Source organism: Acinonyx jubatus, chromosome C1 (assembly GCF_027475565.1).
Source record: "Acinonyx jubatus isolate Ajub_Pintada_27869175 chromosome C1, VMU_Ajub_asm_v1.0, whole genome shotgun sequence".
Classification (NCBI taxonomy): Eukaryota; Metazoa; Chordata; class Mammalia; order Carnivora; family Felidae; genus Acinonyx; species Acinonyx jubatus.
Window position 1 is genome coordinate 34,966,471 of NC_069381.1, and position 18,234 is coordinate 34,984,704.

General features: G+C 39.2%; 1 protein-coding gene across 3 annotated transcripts in view; it reads right to left on the reverse strand.

Annotated features, from left to right (window-relative positions):
• Positions 1-18,234, reverse strand: part of EIF2B3 (eukaryotic translation initiation factor 2B subunit gamma) — a 120,781-nt gene that overhangs the window by 84,002 nt on the left and 18,545 nt on the right. For all 3 annotated transcript variants that reach the window (XM_027059370.2, XM_015066844.3, XM_015066845.3), the window contains exon 4: positions 571-730. In XM_027059370.2, coding sequence (XP_026915171.1) covers positions 571-730 — 160 coding nt within the window. The remainder of the gene's footprint in view (positions 1-570; positions 731-18,234) is intronic.

Sequence of the window (18,234 nt, forward strand, 5' to 3'; positions counted from 1 at the left end):
TATCCCTAGTTTAACTATTTTTTAATATTTGATCTTAGATTTTTTGTTTCTTAGATATATGCATTCAATTATTTGAGCCTTAAACACAATGCAAATAATTCTGAGTGCTCCTCTCTGCACACAAATCCTCTGGACTTTACAGAATCTAATCAATAGTTCTAAGCCTCTTCAAGTCAGGAACTGTCTTTTCTGACTTTATGTCATCAACCCCTAGCACAGTGCCTGCAGTGCAATCAGCTCTCAATAAATGAATCAATTTTTCTCTTTTTCTTTCTTTTCTTTCTTCTTTCTTTCTTTTCTTTCTTCTTTCTTTCCTTCTTTCCTTTCCTTTCTTTTCCTTCCTTCCTCCCTTCCTTCCTTCCTTCTTTCCTTCCTTCCTTCCCTCCAACATGGGGCTTGAACTCATAACCCTGAGATCAAGAGTCACATGCTCTACCAACAGAGCTTGCCAGATGCCCCAAATTGAACACATCCTTTATTTTCAATAAATGTTTCTTAAGTGAAAACATGAATGACAATAATAATTATAAAAACCTAACATACAAATAAACCAAACTCCAGTCTCCTTACCTGTTTTTTTTTTCCCCTTTTGACCTGGAACTTGTTCTAAGCCATCTTGGCCTTTTCTCATTAACATCGCAAGGGATGCATCATGAGCTCTGAACAGGTCTACAACTTCGTGTAAGGCAACATCTGTTATGAGATCACAGCTCAGGACTAGAACATCTGTCTGTCAAATGGAGAAGGGGAAAGTCAGTATCACAAAAGGCAATGGATCACAAAAATCATCACAGGACAAACTTACAATGGCTTAGAAGCACACACAAACTGGACACTTGTTTTCAAACTTTTTTTATAGCAGCAGAATAAGTAACATAAATAGGCTGTTCTAACTGAATATCTGCCTCTCCTTGGGTGAGCCTTATTGCTGCTGAATCTGAGGGACCACTGGAATCCTGGGCTCTAAGGAACAGAGTCTGAAAACCACCACATTGTCTATTTCCATGAATGTGTAATTAATGATCATAAATTTATATATCCCTTTACAGTTTGAAAAACATTTTCACATAGTCTGATGATTCCATATGGTTATGAAATACTATGAAACAGTCACTTTGCTATAGTACTAGAAAATAAAAGGGTGAATATAACATAAGTCCCATCTCTCAAGGAAACCAATGTAATTAGTAAATAATTACAATACAACCTCAGGTATGTATAAAAGCACTCATTTAATTCTTATAATAACACCATGGTGTGGGATTATTATTAATATTATTAGTTCTCATTTTTATGGATAAGAAATATGAGAACTAACTACCACAGTGTCTGGCACATAATAGGCATTTAGTAATTATTTGATGAATGAATGAATAAATCAATGAAGTAAAAAAAAGATTTTCTCATGTGGTGGGTATTCTGATTGCAAGTCTGGTAATGCAGATTAATTACAATAATAACGAATAAGAGTAATTAACGTTTACTGAGTGTGTACTATTGGCCAGGAATCATGGTAACTTTGCATGCATTCCCAATCTTTAGAACACTATGCAGTAAGCACTATTAGCATTTGTACTTTACAGACAAAGAAACAGGTTTACAGTAGTTAGGTAACTAAGATCTAACAACTTGTAATGACTATTCATATAAATAAATAATCTGTACTAGTGAATACTGTTTGAAGAAACATAGCTTTGGTAGTTTGAAAACCAATTTAAGGGAGTTTCTAGTCCACAGTATTAGGCACCCAAAACACCTAAACTTAGATCTTAGATACTTCTCAATTTTGGTCTGTCTAGTACCCAACACTATGGGTACTAGATATCAACTGGAGTATCATATTTTAGGAGTATACTTGATAAACTAAAAAAGCATCAATAAGAAGATGATCATGGTGGTGAAAGAGCTAGAAACATAATAGTGAAAGAAGAGAAGCTGTTTAATAGGGAAAAGACTGTAGGGGAGACAGTGGGCAGGACAAGGATTATGGGGTGGGATTAAGAAAGAAAGAGATAAAAGCATTCTTTATTAAAAACTTTATTTCCTAATGTTTATTTAGTTTTGAGAGAGAGAGAGAGAGTGGGGGAGGGGCAGAGAGAGAGAGGGAGACACAGAATCCAAAGCAGGCTCCAGGCTCCAAGCTGTCAGCATGAGCCTGATGCAGGGCTTGAACCCACGAACCGTGAGATCATGACCTGAGCTGAAGCCTGACACTTAACCAACTGAGCCACCCAGGTGCCCCTAAAAGCATTCTTTAAATACCTGGCAGTCTTTTCTCCTTTTTTTTTTTCTTCTTAATGTTTATTTTTGAGAGAGATAGTGCAAGCAGGGAAGGGGCAGAGACAGAGGGAGACACAGAATCTGAAGCAGGCTCCAGGTTCTGAGAGGTCAGCACAGAGCCTGACAGAGGCCTCGAATCCATGAACTGTGAGATCATGACTTGAGCTGAAGTCTGATGCTTAACCGACTGAGCCACCCAGGCACCCCAATACCTGGCAGTCTTAAGGAAGAACCAAATTTTACCTGAATAGCCCAAGAGCAAAACTAAGAACAAAGAGGAAACACAGGAAGAAAAGTATTTTTAGTTTCCATATTAACTTATATCTGTCAATCAGAGCTAGTCAAAAAGAGTAATTTTGTAAGGCAATGAATTTCCCATCATTAGAAGTGCTCAAGCAGAAACTGGATTATCACTTGCAACAATTCACTTACCTAACATTTATTTTTTAATTTTTTAATATTTATTTATTTTTGAGAGAGAGAGACAAAGTGTGAACAGGGGAGGGGTAGAAAGAGAGAGAGACAGAATCTGAAGCAGACTCCAAGCTCTGAGCTGTCAGCACAGAGTCCGATGCGGGGGCCCGAACCCACGAACCATGAGATCATGACCTGAGCCAAAGTCGGACACTCAACCGACTGAGCCACCCAGGCGCCCCATTTACCTAACATTTATTGAGCACTTACTCTATGCTCACCCAGGCCCTACTCTGAAAGAGTGCACTAGGAAGTGTTAAAGTGAGTGGCTAAGAAAGGCTACTTAATATATTTTTAACAAATTGCTACCTATACATTCTGCTACTACACTTTATTATAAATGCAGAAAACAGAAGTCCCAAAAAAATCAATGGAAAAATGAATTCCTTAAATTGCAATTTAAATTAACTACACAAATGTTTCTCAATAGCACACCTGCAGTTTCTGAGGGGGGCCTGAAGTAAAGCCTGATTCCTACTGCCCTTTCTGAGTCAACCAGGGAAACTCCTCTTTTATTAATTTTATTTTCTTAGATAGGCTTCTGTACAAGCTTTGGCTTGGAAGACAGGTTTTGCTATTTTAAAAAGTCTGAAAAACACTGAACTAAATTATTCCTGGTTTAAGAATAAATAAAATGAGTATCTACATGGACATTCTTGTACGTGGTTCCTGCTCTTCTAAGATTTTAATTTAAAATCAAGATTCCTGCTTTGGGTGGGAAAAATGGATGATTTCAACTCACATTCTACTACAGTAAAAAGTCATGTTTCCTCAGAAATTGAGGCTCAGGAGGAAGCAAAACATAAGAGACTCTTAAAAACTGAGAACAAACTGAGGGTTGATGGGGGTGGGGTGGGAGGGAGGGAGGGGTTGGTGATGGGTATTGAGGAGGGCACCTGTTGGGATGAGCACTGGGTGTTGTATGGAAACTAATTTGACAATAAATTCCATATTAAAAAAAAAAAAGAAATTGAGCCTCAACTATAAGAATGCCTTGGCTTGGTTCTTTTAATTTTTTTTTTTTTTTTACATTTGTTTATTTTTGAGAGACAGAGCACAAGTCGGGGAGGGTCAGAGAGAGAAGGAGACAGAATCTGAAGCAGGCTCCAGGCTCCGAGCCATCAGCAAAGAGCCCAATTTGGGGCTCGAACTCACAAACTGAGATCAAGACCTGAGCCGAAGTCAGACACTTAACTGACTGAGGCCTTGGCTTACTTCTTGAAATACAAGAACCATCATTTCTTTTTCTACACATATAACTTATTATTTATAGCCTAAACAATTCCTTTTGAGAGCCTCTTCAAGTTAAGAAGTTCAAATTTGGATTTTTTTCTACTCTTTTGCTTAAAGCTATCTTAGTTCCTTCTGGATTTTAACAGAGCTAAAAAAAAAAAATTTTTTTTTTAGGAAAAAAAATTCCTAACGTCACCATCTAGGAACCACCAAATATTAGCAAATCAGCCTATGTATATGAAAGCTCAGGAAGAGATAGCATACAGAACCCTACTTCTTGTAACAATGCATAGGAAGGCAGGGAACATGGGCTATTATTAAAGACATATCAGGACAGCAGTACAGAAGTCCCATTTCATTATAATGAAAATGACAGTTTACTGAGAAAAGAGAACTTCTTTCTCTAATAAGATGGCTGATTTTTGCAAGCTGACTGTTCTACAATAAATTTAATTATCAAGTGTACTCCAAAGTGAAGAAAATGATCCCAATGCAAATGCCTCTGAAGTGGTGACAATGTCATCTTGGAAAATAAGTGCGGTTATCATTGAGTATTTGCCAAAAATAAATCTGTCAGTGTAGTGAATGCCAAACAAGTCCTGGGTAAATGTGAACAGTCTACCGCTTCGTTTTTCTCTTTGCTTTTAGATGACTTTTTGCTAAGCTGAATGCAAAATCCCCAAGGAGCACAAGAAACAGACCCCTCCCCCCCACTGTTTGGTTGCCATCTGCTCTCAGTGTGAAAAGAGAGGCGTCAGTCAGAAAGGGCAGGGCTTGGGATACAGATGGAGGTGCTACTCCATCAGGCCCTCTCCTGCCTCTGTCCCCAGAAAACGCTCCATCTAAAACTCACTCAAACCAAACACATTCCCATCCTATTTGCAACTCCACCACTTCCAAAGGGAAGTCTTTGCTCTTTGATCAATGTACGTTGTTTCCAAAGCTGGAAATCCTGGAAAAAGAAACAAAAGTCTAAAAGGAAAACAATCATCCTTGTATCTTCATACTACCACCTATTTCTCTTTACATTTTTATAAAAGCTATAATAGTAAATAAATAACTGTTGTTTGATTTTTATTCTAAAAATGTAAAGCCCATTCTAGAAATGCAAATATTCTTCTACTAACTGGAACCCAGAGAGAAAAAGCAGAGAAACTGTTAACAGCCAGAGGCATTTCTGATCACGTGTGACCACAAGCCATGAATAAACATAGACTGTTTGGACTGTGAAGGAACTGTATATCTGAAATGCAATTAACTTGAAAAGTTCCCTGGACACACCAATCCTCCGCTGCTTCGTGTTTCAGGTAACCAGTTCTTTTCTAACGCCAACAGTAAGCCTCTTCTTTTGCAGAGACCAAATGGAATCTCCTCAGACCTCCCTACTCACTGTCCTAATAGTCCTCAGTATCCCTTTATCCCAAGTCTGTTCCTTTAGAAGGGTTAGGGCAATGTCAAGCGCAAAAAGCACGGCTCTAAAGGATCACAAATGTGTCCAGTTTTGACAAACTGTATGGAAACATACAAGGTCTTTAAGGGAAGGTGAAAACAGCATGTTAGTGTTTGGGGAGAGCTCAAGACCTCCAGGAATTCAAAATTCCAACTGCTGCCAGTTAGTTTTGGCTAAAGCAAACAAATTAAGCTCAGAAAACCCAATTACAAAGCCATGGCAAGGCCCAGAAATCTCTCATTACAAGAACATTTTCAATCAAGCCAAAACCACTGAGTAAAACTAGAAGAAAAAAACAAAAGTTAAATCAGAAAACCGTATGTATGTGTGTGAGGTGGTAGCGGTATGGTGGGAGGTGGTAGGAGCTACTGGGAATAGCCTTTCTTCTTTTCCTGGCAGCTGCTCCATGACAGATTGTTATAAATAACACAATCTGGCAAACAATTTCCTACGGCATGGAGAGAGAAAAACACTTATTCCACTGGAAGAAAACCCGTAAAGGCAAGGTAACCTCGCCTTTACCCACCCAGCACTTCCACAAACAATGGCTATGATCCAAATCACCACCCTGTACTCCACCCCTGCCCATATGGAACTAATGAATTCAGCTACTTGGTGCTACTATGAATGGTTACAATTTACATTTCCTATGTGGTCCAATCCCAATCCAACCGTCAAGAGTAGTTTGGTGTTTTAATAAACACCAATGTCTAACTGCAATGGAGACCTCACCATGCTTGATTTCCATTGAAAATGTTTGGAAAACACTCCCAGTCTGCAGTTCCCAAAGTGCAAGGCAAAGGGCCAACTGCCATTTTGTTTTTAATGAGTCTGGGGCATTAGGTACAGAGGAAGTAATGACCAACTCAGTCTGTAAGAAATGTGATAATCCTTAGGCTTAGGGCTAAACATCCTTCCTATGTTCCTTAGCTTAATCATAATGTCACCACCACCAGGATCTGAAGTGAGAAATCTGGCCATAATCTAGGAATGAATTCCTCTCTCTTTCCTGCCCAGTCCCCTACCCCAACATGTTACTGGTCACCAAGTCCTTTTCTTTTATCTCCACTGCACTACCTTAGTTTAGGTCTCAAAGTATTCTTCCAGTCTCTTAGCTGGTCTCTCTCATTCCAGTTTTCCCCTATTCTAATCCACACTTCAATTTCCACTACTTATTTCATTTCCCTGCTTAAAGACAGCCTAAAATAATGTTCTCCAAACAAACAAAAAAAAAAGTTGAACATTTATTCAACTATTCCCACTTACTTTAAAGAAGAATTTTTATTCATTTATTTTATTATTCTTATTTTTTTTAATGTTTATTTATTTTTGAGACAGAGACAGAGCGTGAGCAGGGAAGGGGCAGAAAGAGAGAGGGAGACGCAGAATCCGAAGCAGGCTCTAGGCTCTGAAATGTCAGCATAGAGCCCGATGCGGGGCTCGAACTCATGAATTGTGAGATCATGACCTGAGCCAAAGTCGGACGCTCAACTGACTGAGCTACCCAGCCGCCCAAAAAAGAATTTTTTTTAAATGTTTTTGAGAGAGAGAGACAGACAGAGCGTGAGTGGGGGAGGGGCGGCAAAAGAGGGAGACACAGAATCTGAAGCAGGCTCCAGGCTCTAAGCTGTCAGCACAGAGCCTGACACGGAGCTTGAACCCATGAACCGTGAGATCATGACCTGAGCCGAAGCCTGACACTTAACCAACTGAACCGCTCAGGTGCCCCTATTCCCACTTACTTTTAAAATTTATTTAAAAATACATGAATCACCATAAGTGATATAATATGCTCTTCAGACAACATATACAAAAATTGATATTTTTTTAAGTGAAGAGATAAAATTAAAAGAACTAGAGATTCTATTCTAATATCTTCCTCTGGTACTCCATCCTACACACCCCCGGCTTTGAGATCACCCCATTTAGAATATCACTGCTTTGTAAGATTGAGTTTAAATTCCTTAGTATGACACTAAAGGTCTTTCAAATATGACTCCACCTACCTAATTCAGCCTTCTCTGCCACAATTCCCCTACCACATAGCTAATGTTAACTTGCTGGAGTAAACTGCCAAAAATGCATTCCCTATTCTCTTTTCCCATCCCACCACACATTCATCCATCAAGTTGCAGGTCCTGTCATAATTATTATAAAAGACAGTACCCAATATATTATCTCAGCTAGAAATGAAGTCTTTTCTCTTCCATTACAGACCTTAAATAACTAAATTGGATTAAACGGGTTTTTTTCCCATCTAGACTTTTTTTTTTAATTAAAAAATTTTTTTAAAATGTTTATTTATTTTTGAGAGAGAGAGAGAGAGACAGACAGACAGACAGAGTGTGAGCAGGGGAGGGGCAGAGAGAGAGAGGGAGACATAGAATCCAAAGCAGGCTCCAGGCTCTGAGCTGTCAGCACAGAGCCAGAAGCTCCAACACATGAACCATGAGGTCATGACCTGAGCCGAAGTCAGATGCTTAACCGATTGAGCCGCCCAGGTGCCCCTATTTTTTTTGTTTTAAATTTTTAAAATGTTGAAAGAGAGATAGAGAGAGACAGAGTGCGAGCAGGGGAGGGGCAGAGAGAGAGGGAGACACAGAATCTGAAGCAGGCTCCAGGCTCTGAGCTGTCAGCACAGAGCCCAATGCAGGACTCGAACTCATGAGACATGAGATCATGAACTGAGCTGAAGTTGGATACTTAACTGACTGAGCCACCTAGGTGCCCCTGGAGTCCTTTATTCTTGAATGACTGCACCCATATTGAATTATCTATGGATTTTAGCTTCAACTTAAAAAAAAAAATTTTAATGTTTATTTATTCCTGAGAGAGAGACAGAATCTGAAGTAGGCTCTATGCTCTGAGCTGTCAGCACAGAACCCCAACGCCGGGCTTGAACCCACGAACTGCCAGATCATGACCTGAGCCAAAGTCAGACACTTAACCGACTGAGCCACCCAGGTGCCCCTAGACTTTGAGTTTCATAAGGAGCTTTTTTATCTTTGTGTCACCAGAGTTTAACCTAGTGCTGGGGAACAAACATCTGTAAATGTTATTAGCACTCTTCCTGTTACCTCCTTCTCCTTGTTAAACTGACTCAAAGAAGAAAACATCCAATTTTAGGTGTTTAGAAACAGCATACTTTCTGACAAAGCTGAGAGCCCCCTTTGTAAGAGACCGTGACCGTTCACAGGACAGGGGCCAAAATGGTAACTTGGCAGCCCCCTAAAGCAACAAGGTAGGAAATAAACCTGTTGCCCCCAAAAAGGAAAAAAACAGAAATGTCTGAAAACTTACCAGATGCAGCTGTCCTGGAGGGTATGGCTGGAGGGGATATGCTAGATTTATAATTTTAAAATGGAGACTCAACATTACCTTCCTAAAGAAGTTCTCCTCTTCAGGTTACAAACAAATAGAAGAATTTTATTCATCTTTCCTGTGTGAAGCTAAGAAGTAACTGAGAATCTGTTAATTTCTGACATTATTAAATGAGTTAAATGCTAATCACTTCTCTTCCAGAATTTTTTTTGAGGCAAAATATTTATTTATTGTCACTCAGTTTGTAACATTTAAGACATAGAGGTTGTTTACGAAATGCAGAAATTGTTGGTATCTGCATTTTAAGTATCTGCAATTTAATCTTAATTGCCAAATGCATGGACATTACATGGCTTTTTTGTTCTCTCAAATCAAACCTTCACTTTGAAAGAATTTGTTACTCTGAATTTATTTTAAATAATTCAATTCTTTTTCTTCAGTTAGACACAAATAGTCCACAGAATAAAAATATAATTGCCCCATTTCAAGACTATGAAACATGCTCTTAACAATTACATTACATTTTTTCTAAGGGCTGCTGGGTGGCTCAGTTGGTTAAGCCTCTGACTTTGGCTCAGGTCATAATCTCTCAGTCCATGAGTTCGAGCCCGTCAGGCTCTGTGCTGACACCTCAGAGCCTGGAGCCTGCTTTGGATTCTGTGTCTCCCTTTCTCTCTGTCCCTCTCCTGCTCATGCTCTGTCTCTCTCTGTCTCTCATAAATAAATAAATGTTAAAAAAAAAATTGAAAACAAAACAATTACATTACATATTTTCTACCTGTAACTCGAATTTTAATTTTGTTCTGAAGTATAAAATATGTAGAAATATTGTCCAGTTTACTTGGAAGCCAGAAAGCTTGGGAGAGGGTCACAGAGGGTAGTTAGGGACTGTGATAAAGGGAAGTTTATCATAATATGAGAAAAAGACAACTAACATTTAAAAAAAAAAAAGAAACTAAAACCATTCTCAAAAAGCAACTCTTAACATTAGGCAGGTTTTCTTTTCTTATTAATTTCACATGTGACTTTGAATGGGCCACTCCCTCTATGGGTCTCAGTTTCTTGATCTATTAGATGAGAGGGCTGTACCATCTTTGAAGTCCCTTATGGCATAAAATTGTATGATTACAAGGGTCAAGCTATTCTTTTTTTTTTTTAGAAGAGAATAATTACTATCCATATGCCTTTAAAAAAAATTTTTTTTTTAAGTTTTATTCATTTCTTTTGAGAGAGAAACAGAGCATGAGCAGGGGAGGGGCAGAGAGAGAGAGGGAGAGAAAGAATCCGAAGCTCTGTCAGCGCAGAGCCCGATGTGGGGCTCGAACTCAAGAACTGTGAGATCACTACCAGAGCCAAAATCAAGAGTTGGACGCTTAACCGACTGAGCCATCCAGGTGCCCCCACATGCCTTTTTGGTTTTTTTAATGTTTATTTATTTATTTTGAGAGAGAGAGTGTAGACAGGGTAGGGGGAGAAAGAGAGAAAGAGAGAGAAAGAGAGAGAAAGGGAGGGAGGGAGGGGGAGAATCCCAAGCAGGCTCCACACTGTTAGTGCAGAGACTGATGCAGGGTTCGAACTCACAAACAGTGAGATCATGACCTGAGCTGAAATCAAGAGTCAGATAGATGCTCAACCGACTAAAACACCCAGGTGCCCCGAGAATATATTTCTTTATAAATATTTTTTTCTTTTTTTAAAAATGTTTATTTATTTTTGAGAGAGAGAAATAGAGCACGAGCAAGGGAGAGGCAGAGAGAGAGAGGGAGACACAGAATCCAAAGCAGGCTCCAGGCTCTGAGCTGTCAAAACAAAGCCTGATGTGGGGCTTGAACTCACAAACTGCAAGATCATGACCTGAGCTGAAGTTGGACGCTTAACTGACTGAGCCACCTAGGTGCCCCCTTTATATTTTTTTTCTTTACTTTTTTTTAATGTCTACTTATTTTGAGAAAGAGGGAGACAGAGAATGAGTGGGGGAGGGGCAGAGAGAGAGGGAGACCTAGAATCCGAAGCAGGCTCTAGGCTCTGAGCTGTCAGCAGAGAGTAAGACACGGGGCTTGAAATCACAAACCGTGAGATCATGACCTGAGCTGAAGAGACATGCTTAACTGACCGAGCCACCCAGCTGCCCCTGTAAATATTTTCTAATTCTAAGTTTCTAAATTTTAACAGCATCAAAGAAACTGCTCAGGACATTTTCTCTGTTCTTCACACTGTCTTCCAATCAAAGAGTCCAGAAGGTGAAGAAGGTGAACTCTTCACTCAATCATGTTCAGGCCATTTCTCTCACTCCATGACCTATACTCATTTGAAATGCATGACAACAGATGAAATTATCTACTCCTCCTTGTTGCAGTCAGCTACGGAACTCCCTGTCACCCTTTCTCCTTAGTTATTATAGAAGTTTTAAGATAGTAAATTGAAGGCATACAACTGTATTCGCCCTTCTCAAAACATCACTGAAATAACAAAGGATTTTTAAAATGGTCCTAAACCCACAAACGTAAGAAGAATGGGAAAGGAGACAACATTAAAAAAATGACCATGTTGGGGCACCTGGGTGGCTCAGTCGGTTAAGCATCCGACTTCGGCTCAGGTCATGATCTCACGGTTTGTGAGTTCAAGCCCCACGTTGGGCTCTGTGCTGACAGCTCGGAGCCTGGAGCCTGCTTCGGATTCTGTGTCTCCTTCTCTCTCTGCCCCTCCCCCACTTGCGCTCTGTCTCTCTCTAGCAAAAATAAATAAATGTAAAAAAAAAAAAAATTAAAAAAAAATGACCATGTTAATCATAGGAAAACTGAGAACAAACTCAACTTACACCAGATTCTCCAAAAGGCTGAGGAACTGATATGGATAAAAAGCAGGGGAGGGAGGAATTAAAATAAAGAATGCTGGTTGAAAGATCTCTCTTTTCCACTCAGTGCAATCTAGCTACTGCACATGTGTCACACTGGCAGAGGGCTGAAGAGAGTAAAACAGAAGATATCTAGACTGGGAAAGCACAATCACAGTTGGGATAGGAAGACAGGATGCATCTTACTGAAAAAAGGGGACTTAAAAAAGAATGCATACAGGGGTGCCTGGATGGCTCGGTTGGTCAAGCATCCGATTTCGGCTCAGGTCATGATTTCATGGTTCATGAGTTTGAGCCCCGCATCAGGCCCTGTGCTGACAGCTCAGAGCCTGGAGCCTGCTTCGGATTCTGTGTCTCCCTCTCTCTCTGCCCCTCACCTGCTCGCACTCTGTCTCTCTCTCTCTCAAAAATAAACATTTAAAAAAAAAAATGCATACAGGATTCTGAGACATCCTCCCTAGCCCTGACCCGAACTCATTTCCTGGAATGCCAGCAGCCAGGTCTTTACTTTTCAGGCAGGATAACAGTTTTCTTCAGGGAATCTGAGTAATCCAAGAGAAAAAACCCTAAAAATAGATATAAGAGATCCACCAAAAAAAGAGCCCAACCCTATCACAATATCACCCTATAAAGTGAAGCTCACAGTTGACATGCCCCATCCATATATAAAACTTGAGGAAAAAAGATAGACGTATTGAAAATATGAAAGAAAAGATAAGAAAATTAGCCAGTCTAAGAAATTCATGAACAGAATCAGTTAATAATGAAAAATAAATAAACGTAAAAAAAAAAAAAAACCAGCTGTCTTACCATCTCCCATTTTCTTTTTTGTTTATTTTTAAAGTAATCTCTACACCCAATGTGGGGCTGGAACTCACAATCCCACATTCAAGAGTCACATGTTCCATTGACTGAGCCAGCCAGGTGCCCTAACATATCCCATTTCTTAATCCCTCACCTCTTCTGTCTAATCTGGTTTTTGTCCCTACTATTCCAGCAAGAGTTTAAGTCATCAATGAATCCATGTTGCCAAATCCAATGATAAATTCTTGGTTCTCATCTTACTCAACTTTCCATAGCAATATCTGGCACAACTAATCACTCTCTCTTTGATTCACTTTCCTCACACAGCTTCCATGATACCTTAATTTCCTGATCTTTCTTTTTACTTCAGTGGCTGTACCTTCCTAATCACCTTTGTTTCCTCCTCCTCTGGTTCTTGGTCTCTAAATACCAGGCTCAGCCTTTAGCCCTCTTTTCTTCTTTTGCTACACACACTCCCCAGATGATTTCACTTTGTTGATGATCCCCAGATTTATATGTCCAGCCCTGACCTCTCCTTTGAGATTCTGAATTGTAAAACTGCCTACTTGATATCTCTACGTGGACATCTAATACCCAGTGTTACAAATTAACATCCAAAAATTATCTTTAAAAAAATTTTTTTTTAATTTATTTATTGAGAGCATGCGTGTGTGAGACAGAGAGCATGAACAGGGGAGGGGCAAAGAGAAAGGAGGGAGAAAATCCCACACTCTCAGCGCAGAACCAACACAGGGCTCAAACCCATGAACTGTGACATCATGACTCGAGCTGAAGTCAAGAGTGGACACTTAACCGACTGAGCCCAACATCCAAAAATTATCTTGACTGCCAACTTGTTTTTCCTCCAGTCTCCCACACTACTATCACTATCACTCCAGTTGTTCAAGTAAAAAATCCAGAAGCTATTGTTTGATTTCTCTCTTTTCTTCATTCTATATATCCAATCCATAAAAAGTCCTGTTAACTCTACCTTCAAAATATGTCTTGAATGAGGGTGCCTGGGTGGCTCAGTCGGTTAAGCATCCAACTTCAGCTCAGGTCATGATCTCATGATTCGTGAGCTCAAGCCCCGCGTCAGGCTCTATGCTGACAGCTGGGAGCCTGGAGCTGCTTTGAATTCTGTTTCTCCCTCTCTCTGCCCCTCCCTTGTTCATGCTCTGTCTGTCTCTCTCTCAAAAATAAATAAACATTAAAAAAATAATTAAAAAATGTCTTAAATGCAACTACTTCTACCACTACTGTTCTCATCTTAGCATTATCTTCCATCTGGACTATTGCAACTATCTCCTAACTGATCTGCCCGATTCATTCCTGTTGCATTATAGTTTTACTTTCCATACAGCAGCTGTAGAGATCTTTTAAAAGCATAAATCAGATGATGTCACTCAAAACCCACCAAAGGTTTCCCAACATAGAACAAAATATAAACTTTAAATTCTTACTATGATCTAGAAGATCCTTTATGATCTGGTCCTCACATAACTCTCAGGCCTTCCATACTACCATTCTACCACTTAATTACTGTGCTCTAGTCATATTGGTCTTCTTACTGCTTCTGAAACAGGTTAAATTAATTCCTAACTCAGGGCATGTGCACTTGCTATTCTCTCTGCAAGGAAAGATCTTCCTTAAGGCTTACTACCCATATCATTAGGGTTTCTTCTCAAATGTTATCTCCTGTCTGAAAGAGCTCTCTCTTTCCACTGCCACTCTTTATCCCCTTATCCTGCTTTATTTTTCTTCTTAGCATTTTTATCACCAGAAATTATTTGTTTTCTTATTATATATTTCTCCTTATAGAATAGCTCTATGAGGACAGAGATCTTGTTTATCTGGTTTACCACTGTATTTCCAGCATCCAGAATAGTGCTTGGTATATAGGATGTGTTCAATACATATTTGTGAATAAATGAAAAATATGACTATTTTATAGATGAATTAGATGCAAGCTTAGAAGGGATAGTAACCTCATTGAAGAGCATATGCTAATAAATGGTGGCACTAGAATTAGAATCCAGATCTACCTATATTTGTGAAAGCCTATGTTCTTTTCACTATGTCACTATATTTCTTTGATAAGACAAGACAAGACAAAACAAGACAAGACAATTCCTCCCTCTGGAATAACCTACTTGGGGTAGAGGACCAGCCATGTCAGCAAACTTAAGGCTTGATGGAAATTTACAGATGCAAATAAAATGAACACCAGTCAATGCCATGATCCCTCTGATCTGCAATCACTAAAACTTGTCTTTAGGTTCATATAAACATCTATGTCTATATCAAAGGAGTAAGGAACATGTTCCAAATGTTTACATAGAGCTTGCCTCCATCTGTCATTCATTCAATAAATACATATTGAGCATCCTCTCTGACAGGCCCAGAAACAGTTCTTGTCCCATAGTCTAGTGCAGGGAGATGACAATATGACAGGTAATTTTAATTCTCTGTGCAAGTACAGAAAAATGAAACATAATCCAGTATTAGAAAGCCAACAAAGGCTTGTTGAAGCAGACAATGCTTAAATTAAGAGCTGAAATCTGTGCTGACAGCTCAGAGCCTGGAGCCTGCTTCGGATTCTGTGTCTCCTTCTCTCTCTGCCCCTCCCCTGTTCATGCTCTGTCTCTCTCTGTCTCAAAAATAAATTTAAAAACATTAAAAAAAAAAAAAAGAGCTGAAAAAAGGATGGGTAGCTATAGGCTACTTCAAATGAACTCCTGGTCATGAGGACAGAATGCTTACTGACTTCCCACAAATGGTACTAGCCCATTCCACCAGTCAGGCTATAGTCTTTGTTACCTTATGATTCAGAGCAGGATAGGTGGTCCTACCAAGAGTTGTAAGCCATATGGCTCCTCACCACCCAAAGATAAAGAAAGTATGTAATGATAGCCTGGGTGTTCTATCCTAATTCCTAGCTATCATGTTTCTGTCCTTAGTTCATTCCATGAAGCTTGTGAATATATATACTAGGTTAGTACAGTCAAGAGAAAAGCTCCACTGAGATTTCCTAGGGAGAGAAAAAAAAAAGGTTTAAAATGTCCTTGTTTAACTTACTTCCACCATAGCTCCTGGGCTTTTCATTATTCCACCAGTGGGCTCAAAGAAGGCATCACTGGGGATATCCTGAGGCCTTCCTATGCAACCTCAGCCCACCAAAGCAGTCAAGAAGGAAAGTTGCCACTTAAAGACTTCAAGCAAGTTGGGACCAAGTTCTCAGATTTTCCCTTAACCAAACTGTACTCATTCTTTTCAAGCAGATAGAAATCTGCCAAAAACAAATCCTTGGGCAAAATGAAAGGTTCCAGAAAAGAATGACAGAGATTTGTAATTCGATAAAGACATCAAACACTCAACTGAAAACAACTTGTACTTAGTTTTTGAACATCTAAAAATAGCACATATGCTCAATCTTTCTAATAAGCTGTCCCTAGGATGGGGATTTCATTGGCATAGTTTGTTCTTTGTTGTAACATGTCAGCTGTTTCATAAGACATGTAACAATAGTCCTTTTTCTACATCAAAGAATTTACATAACTAAACCTCTAACTAGTGTGTTGGTATCATTATCCTTATTTTCTGGGTCGTGAAACTGAGGCAGAGGGCAAATGAGGCTTGCCTGAGGCTAAAGAAAGATTCTTGTCTAGATTAAATAGAAAATTATCAACTCTGCAATCTCTAAATTAAGAGAAGCCATGAGACCTGCAATATAAGGTTAAGTGTTTTAAACACAGGCTATAGAACTCTATTACAGACGTAGTTTGCTGAGGTCTCCTAAAGATACCTCACTAACCTGTTCTCAAAACACTTACCTAATAATTTATTCTGAAGCCAAGGGTCTAGAGTTAGAGTAGATTATAAGGACTGCTGATGCTTGTCTCTTGGAGGCAATAGGAGTGAAAAAAGCATGGACATTTGAGATGCACAAACATACAGTATCTCAAAACCCAGGGCTGGGTTCTAGTCTGGCTCAGCACCTAACCAGATGTGGGATCTGGGGGAGATTATTTAAGCTCTCTGAGTATCAGTTTTCTCAACTGCAAAATAGAATACCAACTACCTTTCAAGGTGGGTATGGGGATTAGATATCCGTAGAAATCTACCTTTCAAGGTGGCTGTGGGGATTAGAAATCCAGAGTATACCTGAAAGATCTCCCTTGTGATCTTCAGAGCAAACATTCTGGGTAACTCCAAAGAAAATAAAATTTACGCCCTCATAATCAGCTAATAAATTAACTCCCTACTTTAGGGTCGTCTCTAAGAACAGAAACTAAAGTTCTGAAGTAAATTAATTTTTCAAATGTACTCATTTATAAAGCTTTAGCAAATTTAAGTAGCCTCAAAAGGGTTTAACTGGTTACAGACATCTTGTGTGAATAATCAGCTGTTACTGCAAAGCAGGTCTCTGCTGCTTCTCCATTTCACTTTTCATCTGCCCTTCTATTCTCCTCCCTTCCAAGTTGTCCAATTTCTAAAAAAAAAGATCAAATTAAACCTTAAATGTATATACTTCAGGATGCCACACAGAAAGAAAAAAAGACTACCACTTATTTAATTTATGTTTTCTTTTTTAGTATATTTCAAAGATATGTAGACCTAGGTAAAGTTTTAAAGGTGTATATTTACACTGAGTGAGGCCATCAGATCATACAACATGAAACTAAAATATTCCCTCATAATCTCAGCTTTGTAATACTCCTTCAACTGTTAAAGTAGAGGATCTACCAACATTTTTATGCTTTTCTTGGAGTTATTCTATCCCCTTCACACTAAGAATATCTATCCCTATGTATCACCCCACTAGCACAAATTCCTACTCTTCTTACAAAACTCAATTAAAAAGTGACATTCAAGAAGTGGTCTTTCTTCAATAAGTAGATCCAAGCAGTGTTTGTTGATAGTCTTACAGAGGGCACATAGTACTCTTCTAACTCTTCTTTACTATGTCCCTAATCCACTCCACTAATGCACTCAAATAACAATTCAATATCCACTGAGGCATGTGCCACTTGACCATACCTAGCAGACATCATCCTATTAATCCCTGATTACTTAATGCATTTACTGAGACTAAAGTACTTAATGCATAGTCTTTCTTTCCACCTCAGAAGTAGCTGGAGGATTAAATGAAATAATGCACATTAAGTGTTTAGCATGGAGGCTTCTGGTATTAGAAAACTGTGAGCTAAGAACCTCAAAATTGTGTTACAAACACCTAAAAATTTTGGAGAAGACTCAACAAAAAATTATTCCAGGTGTATTCAAACTTACAAGAAAGAAAGGGAAAATACCAAGTGCGAGAACTGAAGAAGGAAGTGAAAACTGAGCAGGAACCCTGGCTGCCTTAACTAGGGTTTTTAAGGGCTACATTGGGCCAAAAGATGTGGCTGGATGCTGGTATGAAGTAGGGAGTTTGAACTGAGACCCTGCATAAATGGAAACTCAGTGGAAGGGTAAACTTTGGGGGGGGGGGGGGCGGAATCTACCTACAGCATAGAGAGTTATCAAGGAAACCTGTCTGTCTCTGCTTGGGCTTGGGACAAAAAATTCTGAAGGTCTATTATCTCTAACCTAGAAATCTATACAAAAGTAAGGTATCATTCAAGAGTAAGGAATGGAATAAAACATTTTCAAACATTCAAGTTCTCAAAATATTTACCCTCCATGCTCTCTCTTTAAGAAGCCAATAAAGGTTGGGTTCCTTTGAAATGAGGGAGTAAACCAAAGAGGAAACATGGGACCTAGGAACCAGAGTATCCAGCCCAGGAGAGAGAAGGGAATTCCTAGAAAGATGGTG